The sequence below is a fragment of the Corapipo altera genome, unplaced genomic scaffold (genome assembly GCF_003945725.1).
Source record: "Corapipo altera isolate COAL_440 unplaced genomic scaffold, ASM394572v1 76, whole genome shotgun sequence".
NCBI lineage: Eukaryota > Metazoa > Chordata > Aves > Passeriformes > Pipridae > Corapipo > Corapipo altera.
This window is the reverse complement of record NW_020884964.1, coordinates 1,131,918-1,142,614: the sequence shown is the minus strand read 5'-3', so window position 1 is coordinate 1,142,614 and position 10,697 is coordinate 1,131,918. Positions and strand designations below refer to the sequence as shown.

Here is a 10,697-nt window from a genome sequence, read left to right as displayed (position 1 = left end):
CCGTCGCCGCTCCGGGGCCGCACCTTCTCCTTCTTCAGCTTGTAGGGCATGGTGAGCGCTGCGCCCCAGCCGCTCCGCGCCCGCCGCCGCCGCCGCCGCCTGTGCCCGGGCCCGGCCGCTGCGCCCCGCTCCCATTGGGCCAGCCGCGCCGGCCTGCCTAGCAACAGCCTCCGCCGCCGCCGCGAGCCGCTGACGCAGAGCGGCCGAATTTTCTCATTGGCCACAAGGCGTGTGGGCGCCGGGCACGCCCCCGGAGGCGGGGCGGGGCGGGGCCGGGCGCGAGCGGCTCTTCCGGGGCAGCGGCGGGCTGGGCTGGGCTGGGCTGAGCTGAGCTGAGCTGAGCTGAGCTGAGCTGAGCTGAGCTGAGCTGAGCTGGGCTGGGCTCGGCTCGGCTCGGCTCCCCTAGCGGTCTACCCGTGGGAGCGACTTCAGGGGCGTGCGAGCAGTAGCAGATCCCCACGGGACACTGTAGGCGCCCGGGGTGACGCCGAGCTGCCGCCCGGGGCTCCCAGATCCTCGCTGCATGCAGGTGGTCCCCGCAGAGCACGGGGAAGAGGAAGCCCAATAGCCTGAGCTGGCTCCAGGGGCTGCATCCCCCTTTGCGGGGTGGGTGCTTGTTGATAGTCTGAGGTGCAGCTTTGGGGAGGCTACTGGGGGATATAATGGGGTCAATGAAGCGGGTGGATGCATGGGTGGATCCAAGGATGGGTGGAAATGTGTGTGTGTAAGCACTGCGAGGCACAGCACAGCCAGAGCTTTGCCCCTGCTGATAATGGAAAAGGCTGTTCCTGCATCATGGGTCCCAGGACACTTCCCTGCTCACATGGGGCACCTTGAACAGCTCATTGGCAGGTGGTCCTGCATCCTTACAGTAGGAGGATGGCCTCCAGCAGCCTGCACACATTTCCCTCAAGGTGATGTTCAAGGTGGGGAAAAGCAGCCAGCTGGTAGCAAGCTGTCCTTGAGTTCATGGATCTGAACTGAGCAGGACCTGCTGGCAAAGGGCCACCTCATTAGGGCTAATGATGTCTAGAGTTTCTAAGGTCAGTCCTTATTGTCCTTAAGGTAGTGGCTGCTGCTGTTGCAAGAGGTGCAAGAGCTCCCATTCACTTTAGCCAAGCCAGTGGTAAGGATCTCATGGAATGTGGCACATAGTGGGGAGAGAAGCAGGGGACTGGGTGATGTCAGTGGTGCTTCAGCAGGAGCACAGTCTTTTCAGTCATCAGGTGAACAAACTTGACGTGGCAGGTGGGGAAAAAAATTCCCTAAGACTGTTGTGAAAGTATCAGTCCATCATTTTATTATTAGCATGCTTATCATCTTCATTGACTGGACAGCCATTGGCACTCAACAGGTTCCCCAGGAGCAGAGCAAGGTTCTTGTTGTTGTTCCCCTCCTGTGTCATGCTCAAATGGCCCTGGCCAGAGCACCAGCACATCTATCTGGGTGCTTGCGAGCAGGAAAGTGTGCCAGTGTGAGCAGGTAAAAGCCACTTGCTTGAAGAGTTCGTGGCTATCACCATTCCCTCTCATCAGCTGTCACATGGAATTCTGGATTGGCTTTCCTTGGTCCTGAAGGAGCTCAGCTTCACCAAACTGGTATTTGGCCCCTGACTTTGTCCCAGTGGCAAGTGGCTGGTGTTTGGGCCTAATTTCCTGACCCTGCCAGCATTCTGCTGCCTCAGCTGCCCAGAAGCTGCCTTTTCCAGCAGGACCCCTGCACAAGCACATGAGCAGTGAGGCCTGCCCTCTGCCAGTCTCAGTTTCCATCCTTCTCTTGATCGTGAAGGATGTGGTTGCCAGACCAGGGAGCATTGCAAAGAGCAAAACTGTAGTTTTCCAAGCTTACCCAAGAGCTCTTGGAAGGGATTTTATCAGAAAGCCCTTTGCCGGCTCAGCCCAGGACACCTGCAGGGTCCAGCCCCTGCAGCAAAACTGCAATAAGTAAGCTCTGCATCCCCCCTGCCAGCTGGGGCTGCTGGCACCACTCCCCCCACACCCAGACTGGGAATTCCCTCCTAGTTGCCATCTCCATGGCAGCAGGTCAGCGACAAGGCAAGGGACTGTGATGGTTCCAGGGTGTGGGATCCTCAGCCCAGAGTGGGCAGTGTGAGGGCTTGTGCACTGGGGGCTTGCATCTGCTTCTGTGAGAGTGCTCAGCTGCTGTCCTCTCTTGCTGCCTGGGTAATGCTCAACTGGGGACTTTGGCTCTGCTGCTGCTCCAAGGGCTCTTCTAGGCCATCCCAGATACTTCAGGGGGCAAAACCCTGAGCAGGAATAGAGGGAGCAGCCAGAGGAGGGCAAGGGTTGCTCGAGGGTGGGAGGAGACAGAGGTCTGAGGGTGCCTGATTCCAGCTGGAGTCCCCCCAGCCTTGTTTGACCATCCCCCAAGCTGTACCATCCACAGGCATGATGGAGGCACCCCTCCTTCCCCATAGACTGTGCTGGGGAAAATGGGCCTCCCACTGGGGCTGCCGCTAGCTCATGGTGTCTACTGGGAGGTATTTCAGGCTGCAGCATCCACTGTGGCATAAGGTGGCCACCAAGGTTGCCTCCAAAAAGAAGGCACTGGAGAAGACCTCAGGAAGTTCCTGCCCCATCGGGTGCAGGCAGGGTGAACAAGTGGCATTGGCAGGGGACAGTGGGAAGGGCCCCTGAGCATCATGAAGTGCTTCAGGGGAAGGGAGGCATTGAAGGGTCCCTGGGGCTTCAGAGGCTAAGGAGGGAAGTGGAAGCACCCTTTGGGGAGCGTCATGGGCAGCAGTGCTACTGGATGACTCAGTGGGGCGGGGGCTTTTTTGGGTTCAAATGGTTGGGAGGCAATGGGCAGGGATTCAGAGCGGCAGAGAGCTATTGGAAGCTCCGGGTGGATGGCAGCCCCACTTTGTAGAGAGCTGCCAGGGGTTAGGGAAACAGTGGTGAAAAAAGGGGCAGGGGGTGCAAGGCAAAGGAAAGCCAGTGGAGGGCAGGGCTGTCCCATGCCAAGCCCCTGCGTCCACGGGTTCCGAGGGGCTTGTGCCGCAAGTGCCTCATTAGCTGAACTAAAGCGTGGAGCCGGCTTTTACCTCCCCGTGGAGCCGGCCCCTTCCGGGCGCATCCTGGAGCGGGTGCTTGGCGGATCATGTTCCCCAGCCCAGGTACTGAAGGGCTTCCTAGAAGGCTCTCTTTGTCTCCACATCACTGACTGTCGCACTGCACCCTTACTCTCCCTCCACACCTCTGCTTGCTCCACGTCTCCCAGTCCAAGCTCTCCTCCTAGAGGAGCCCTTGGCCCCTCATCTACCCACAGCTCCTTCCTTGACCCCTGACCTTCCGTGCCCCACACCTGCCATCTGCCCCTGCTTGCCCACAGCACATGCTGCCGCTCCTCTGCAGGGACTTAAACCTGAAAAACATTCTCCTGGACAGTGAGGACAACATGAAGGTCTCCATCTCCAGATTTTTCCAGAAGGGTGGTCCTGCAGGATGTCAGTGGAGAGTCTCTTGGGACCTCTGCACATCCAAAGCTGCCCACTGAGGCAGTGCTGAGCCAGACCTTCTGCCAATCCTATGCTTATGCCTGTCCTGTGATCCTGCAGGAGAAGCCCTGTGACCTCTTCCTGGAAAACACATGGAGTGCTGAAGTCATCCTCTGCACCTTGCTCCAGGACTACATATGTTGTGATGCCACCAACGTGTGGCACGTCCTGCACCAGACCCAGACGTCTCCTGTCTTCCCTCAAAGGTAGTCCTTGCCGCAGACTGGGGCAAGTGGTAAGAGGGCTGGGAGCAGCTGGGGCGGGAGACATTGGAGAGGCATTGGGGAGCATTGAGGGCATTGGGAGAGGGAGAGCAAAAGATGGAGGTCAGGGGAATGGGCTTTTGGGGGGCACCTAGGAAGCGTCAAGGGGGAGCTAGGGCCATAGAGAGCTTTGAGGGCCATGGGGAGGGGGTCAGAGGGCATTGGGAGGTTGTCTGGGGAGAGCTGGAGGGCACTGCAGGAGTTGTGGGCGCATTAGAGGAGCTAGGGGAGATTGAGGGCAGCTGGGGCACCAGGAGCCAGGGCCATTAGGGTGGGAGTGTGTAGGGGTCTCCCAGATGATGGGTTTCCCCCAGGGCCCACCTTGCTCCCTGTGTCCTCCCCCACCAGCACCTCTCAGCTGCTGAGCTGCTCCAGATCCACTGGGTCTCTTGGTTCCCACTCCCAGAGCACCTGCCTTTGGGCACCTAGGCTGCCAAGCGACCATTTTGGTTTTGGAAGGGATTTTACCAGAAAGCCCTTTTGCAGTTTTGAGGCCCACTCAACTTCAGGGGGCTGCTAATAAAAGCCTTGAACCTTCTCTTGGCTCCTGTTGTCCTGGCAACCCTGCCACAGAAAGCCCCTGCAAGAGACCTCGCCAAATCCATGGTGGCATCACCCTCCAGCCCACAAAGGAGCCTCCCCATCTGGGGACATCTCTCCATTCAAAACTTCTCTGTGACTGCAGGAGCTGCCAGGCCCCAGGAATCTGGAGGTTCCTACCAGAAGCAGAACCACCCCCAGGCCTCTCAGGAGTGTTTCTCCAGTCCCTTCATCATCTTTGCAGTCTTTTGCAGCACTTGCTCCAGTACGTCCACATCTCTCCTTTGCTGGGCAGCCCAGACCTGGACAAGGCACTCTGGGAGTGACCTTGCCAGGGGGGAGGAGAGGGGAAGGATCACCTCCATCCAACTACTGACAACACTCCCGCTAATGTAGCCAGGAGGCTCGTGGCCTTGGGTATCCCAAGGGTGTACTGATGCCTCATGTCCAACTTGGTGTTCAACGGGAGGCCTTCAGGGCCTTCTTCCAGTTGGTCAGTCAGACTTCTGCATGTACTGTACCAGATTGTTTCAGCATTATCTCCACTTCATAAAGCCAAACTACTACTCCTGGTGGCTGTCTTATCCTCCTTGTGTCTGGAATGGTTTCCAGGATTACTTGCTCACCTTCTCAAGGATAAAGGTGAGGATGGCTGGCCTGTATTCTCCTGCTTGCCCTTCTTGAAGGTGGCAGCAACACCGGCTTTTTACCAGTCCTCAAGAACCTCTCTGCATCACCATGGCTGTATTTACACATGTGATGGGCAGTGGTCTTGGAAGGACTTGAGCCATCTTCTTCTGCACTGCAGGGGCATTGCATCTGCTCCCAGGAACTTGTGTCTGTCCTATTTGCTTAAGTGTTCCTCAAACCAGTCTCTTTTCTGAGTGGAACTCTTCCTCACCCCAGGCACTCCTTCTGGCCTCAAGGAGCTGTGATTCCTGAAGGCAATAAAGGCCAAAAAGTTTTGAGGCCATGGCTGGCCAGCTGCCATACCTCCAGCATGTACTGGTGGCTGAGGTTTACCTTCCCCATGAGCAGGACTTTGCATGTCCCTTTGTTTAACTTCATGAGACTCATTTCTCCAGCCTGGGCAGTCACCTCTGAATAGCAACACAACCCTCTTGTCTATCAGTTGCTCCTCCCAGTTTCTGATCATCTGCAAACTCACTGAGCGTGCACTCTGACCCATCATTCAGGTCCTTAATGAAGAGTAGTGATCCACGGAGCAAGTTGCCCAGAAAAACTGTGGGTGCTCCATCATTGGAAGTGTTCCAAGTCAGTCTGGACAAGGCTTAGAGCAACCAGATCAAGTGAAAGATGTTCCATGGCAGAGCAGTCAGACTAGATGATCTTTAAGTCCTTGCCAACCCAAACCACTCCAGGATGCTGTGATTCTGCATGGACTCTTGAAATCCTGGAGATAAGCCACCAGACCTGCAGCATCTGGAGGAATTTCACAGAAAACTCACATGAGCACAAAAGGATTTGAATGACATACCTCTATCCCATGACTGCTCATCACTGACCACTTCCACAGGTAGGAAAGACAGTCAGCATGGAGAAAACTGTGGAGAGACACCTTTTGGCCACCTTCAGACACACTGGTGAAGAATCACCCAAGCAGTCAGGTGAGTAGAAATGCTTCCCAGATGCTTTACTTCTAACTGACAGTGCTGTAGTCTAAAAACCTCATTTCAATATTGGACTTTCAGAAACTGGCTTAGGTACAGTGAAGGGTGAATCAGGAGAGTGGTAGAAGCACCCTAACTTTGCTTGGCTCAGGCCCTGCATGGCAGACTGGAGGACAGCCACAGACTGAGTCTCTGTCCAGCTCTGCCGGCTTCAGTCAGCTCTGTTTACTGTCAACTAGGAAAATCAGCAGGTAGCAGACACAGGGTTGTGATGACTTGGGAACACCAACAAGTGACAACTCCTTGAGCCACTAGGAACATTACATGACAGACCCTTCCAAAGCTGGCTCTACCCTCAGTAGTGTGGATTCTCCTGCCTTCAGGAAGGATGCCTCCAGCATGGAAGGATGGCTCCACAGACCCCTCCATCTGAACTCTCCTCTATATTGTCTAAGAAGGGGACAATTGGGTAAGCAGATGAAGAAGCCCATGGTATTGAGGAACAGAAAGCTGTCCTCCTAGCAGGCCTCTCTGCACTTCCAGAGGCTGCCTTTCTCAGCAGGCTGCAGTATCTGCTCTGCTTCGATTTACCTCTCCTTGGCTTTTGTCACCCTTTCAAGTACCATCTCAAGGGAGGTGGCTCTGCCCCTTTTTTGACTTCTCTGCTGCTTTCAATGTTCTTGTGCTCTCCAGAGACTTCTGTCACAGTAGTTTCCTAGCCAGTACTTTCTCCTGGCCTTTCAGGCTTCCTTCAGTGTCTCCTGCTCTGGATTCTGTCCTTTTTGGAGGCTTGTTTGAGCTCAACCACAGCCAAAAACATCTCTTGTTCCTTCTCTTGATAATGTTACTGAGGATCAGTAACAGCAGTGCAGTCCAGCAGGCTGCGTCCTTGCCCCATGGTCTGTTTCCAGACCTCTTTCAGACCATTCCACACATTCCTTGCCCACAGTAATAGTTTCTATTACTGCTCTATTGTAATCTTTGTTCATGCCTTGAGCTAAGAAATCTCAAATTCTTTCCCAATCTTTACTCTGTCTGGATTTTCCTGTTGTTCCTATACATACTTTGTAGAACTATATGGAGTTATTGGCTGCTAAGAAATCCTGTGGCAGCACATTCCCCCAGCTGTTTTTTTGTTCCCCCACTTGTTCAGATGCCATATTTGGTGACCACAGATGGGAGAATTTCACCCTGGTTTGCCCATAACAGCAGCAGAAGTAAGGTTTGTAGCAGACTCTTGCCTCAACAATCTCTCAAGTCCTCCAGAATGCAACCATGGCATTTGGGGTTAATTTGGAATTCAGAATGGATGTTGTACATTGATTTCTGTGTGTGGGTTAATTTCTGAGGCCCACTCACAGAAAGGCCCACTTTTCTCTTTCAGTAGATAAGAAGGGCAAGTACTGATTCCAAATGGGAGAACCTCATCATGTTGGTGGGATGACTCACACAACTGGAGTGCTGCAATGAATGTCTATAAACCCTTCAGAAGGGATAAACAAGGAAGGAGAAGGGATGAAGCAGAAGTCTGATGAGAAGCGGCTGAAGGAGCTGGAGGTGTTTAGCCTGGAGAAAAGGAGGCTCTCTACAGATATCTAAGAGGAGGTCGTAGAGAGGTGAGGGTTGGTCTCTTCTCTCAGGTAACAAGCAATTGGACAAGAGGAAAGAGCCTGAAGTGCCATTGTGCCAGAGGAGGTTTAGATTAGGAAAAATTCTTCACTGGAAGAGAGGTCAGGCATTGGAACAGGCTGCCCAGGAAAAGTGGTGGAGTCACCATCCTGGAGTGTTCAAAGAATGTCTAAATGTGGCACTTGGGTTTAGTGGTGAATATAGCAGCACTAGGCTAACAGTTGGACTCAATGATCTTGGGGGTCTTTTCCAACCCTAATGATTGTATGATTCTACAGTTCAACATCCTATAAATTACATACCAGCAGCACAGAGGACACTACACTAAAAAAAAAAAAAAAAAAAGAATTAAAAAAAGTGGTGATTCCTGAATCTTATAAATTTGATATTATGGGAGAGCCCAAACAAGCACCTGTTTATACACCTACATAGTTAAGGAAGGGAAATGTTTAGATATGCTGAGAATAGCTTAAGGCCTCCACAAGAAAATACTTGATTGACTACTTTCTAGCACAGAGAAAAAGCCAACTGGTATTAAGGCTCATGCCTTAGTTGTCCTCAGTAATAAACTTCACTTGGAGGCATCTGAGAGGATTTATGGTACTTGAGTATCCCCCTGTATCAAAGCCTGTGGAGCAGCTTCCTCACAGGACTACACTGACACTCCCAAGCAGCCCCACACAGCTTTTGCAGAGCCTGCTTTTGGAGAGACCACCACTTATTACATGTTGTCACCAGGCAAAGCTCCTAACAAATCCCCAGTTGCAGAATTTGGTCTTCCCAATGAGACGCAGAAAACAGAAGAAAATCAGAGGGACAAGAACACTCTCCTTTGCTGTTCAAAGCATGCAACAGTACAACCAGTCCTTCCAAAAGCCTGGCTGAAAATTTTAGCAACTGTGATCTGGTCAAGAGAAAATCTCTAGAAGAGGCTTCTAGAAACAGGACAAAGCACATATCAGCTCATTACGCAGTACTTTTTGCTAGCTATCCATAACCATTGAGATAGCTGAGGCTGGTATTTTAACAATTGCCTCCTCTTTTTTGGTTTAGTGCCTTTTCTTTGCTCCTGGGATTAATTAATTCAAGTGTTTCTCTGGAATCTCAGTGTTTCATCAGGTACAGGATCACTCAGCAACAAGTCAGGGAAAATGGATGCAAGACAGGTGAGATCACTTGTCCAAAGAGCCATTTTCCAAAAACTGCTTCATTATTTCACTTCACAGGAATACAGAAGGTATCCAAGGGGCCAACTCAGCAGCAGCAGTGGGACACAGAACACATGAGCATGGCTGTTTTCTGCAGAGCGCTGCTGTCCTATTTCTAACCCCAAAGAAAGAGATAGCTCAGTCACCAGCTAGTGCTGATACTGGAAGCGATGTTTTATTTTCATTTGCCACGACTGGTTTTGAGTGATTTTTTACAAGAGTGAGTAGTGCTAGGACAAGGGTAAATGGCTTTAAACCGAAAGAGGGCAGGTTGCCCAGGGCAGCTGTGGTTGCCCCATTCCTGGAAGTGTTCAAGGCCAGACTGGATGGGGCTTTGAGTAACCTGGTCTAGTGGAAGGTGTCCCTGCCCATGGCAGCAGAGTTGGAACTGAACGATCTTTAAGGTCCCTTGCAACCCAAACCATTCTGTGATTCTACAAATGCAGGATCCCCACACTGTCCATGAAAATTGGATTTGTTACCTGGTGTGCAACAAGCACATAATTACACGCTTGAGAGAGATATCGATTATTTATTTCAGAGTTGTGCAAGCCTGGGTGCTCAGTGGTATTCCTCAAATCAAGCACACCAACTATGAAAACTTTTTACTACTTACACATTTGGACAAAGAAAGGAAGAGTTCATTGGCTACAAGTTACGTAGTTCTCTTATTAATTAATATTCAATCTTCTATTCGTAACGATTGTCTTGCTTCTCATGCTGATTAGTCCACATGCTCAGTCTTTCTCTTCTTTTGGGTTGGTGAGTTTCTTAGGTCAGTGGTCTCCAAGTCAGTGGTTGCGCTCTCCCCTGACGGAATTACCTTTTACCCAGTTGGAGCTGATTTCAGTACAATTGATGAGTTGGCTTTATTAGTTTCTTCCTTATCTTGGGAGTTCTACCAGATGTCTTTGTGGCTTATAAATTCTGTGTCCACTACTGGTGGGCATCCTTTTTCCAAAGCTTTGTTAACCTCCCCCTAGGTCTGAGATCATTGAAGCATGTCAAGCCCTCAACTTTAATAAGGCAATTAATTTGTTTTTCTAACATCTTAGAGCTTGCTTGTTAGTTGCCTCTCTCTTTCATGGATTAAATCTCCTTTCTTGCTGATTAGACTTGAAAGTATACAAATATCAAACATCAAAGAAAATCCTTTCTTAATAAAATTTTTACATATTCCATATTTTGCAACACCCACACTGGTAGGGTTGCTCTGTAAGTTCCTTGCCTTGCCTGTATGCCTCTGTAGGCATAAAGCAGATGAGGACGTGCTTTCCAATGTGGTATGATAACCCACACCTTTCTGCTCCGAAAGCTACAGAGCAAATGGGAGTTGGAAATCACACCTGCAAGTTTGATGCTGCTGCCTTCCGCTTCGCAGAAAGTTTTAGAAGACAAAACAGTGGAAGGCGATGATCTCTGACAGTTCAGGGACCAAGGTTATGATTATCTGTGCCATCGCGGAGCTTCGTTCCTGCTCCCACTGCCGACCCTAACAACGGGAGCTACGGCTCGCTCTGCCTCTCCGGGCATCCTTGTGTCAGCCGTGCCGTTTCTCCGTGTCCAGGTGTGTACTGCCGCTTGACTCCGAGCCCTGAGCAGGGTCTCACAGCCCCTCCAGGCCCCTGCGGACCAAGTGTACGGGGATCTTCCATCAGCAGACGCAAGCTCCCGTTGCGAGCAGTGCCGCCCCGCCCCGAGCGGCCTCAGGGGCAGCGGGGCCCCGCCCCGGCCGACAACGAAATGGCGGCCGGCGCTTTTGCCCGCAGTAGAGATGGCGCCGCGCTCGCTCCGAGGTGCTGGCAGGCGAGCCCGCGCCGGAGGCGGGGATTGGCGGGGCCGCCGGCGGGGCGTGGCGCGGGGCGCGGCCGGAGGCGGGGATTGGCGGGGCAGCCGGCGGGGCGTGGCG

At 52.4% G+C, this 10,697-nt stretch overlaps 1 protein-coding gene and 1 long non-coding RNA gene across 2 annotated transcripts in view; one reads left to right on the top strand and one right to left on the bottom strand.

The window, feature by feature from the left end:
- PPP2R5D (protein phosphatase 2 regulatory subunit B'delta) overlaps window positions 1-117 on the bottom strand; it is a 27,951-nt gene extending 27,834 nt beyond the window's left edge. The window contains exon 1 of the mRNA XM_027664686.1: window positions 24-117. Coding sequence (XP_027520487.1) covers window positions 24-50 — 27 coding nt within the window. The 5' untranslated portion in view covers window positions 51-117. The remainder of the gene's footprint in view (window positions 1-23) is intronic.
- Window positions 1-4,304, top strand: LOC113957323. The gene is made up of 3 exons (XR_003531126.1): window positions 1-51; window positions 3,375-3,723; window positions 4,129-4,304. It is a non-coding gene; the product is annotated as an uncharacterized LOC113957323 (long non-coding RNA).
- Window positions 4,305-10,697: the final 6,393 nt, after the last annotated feature.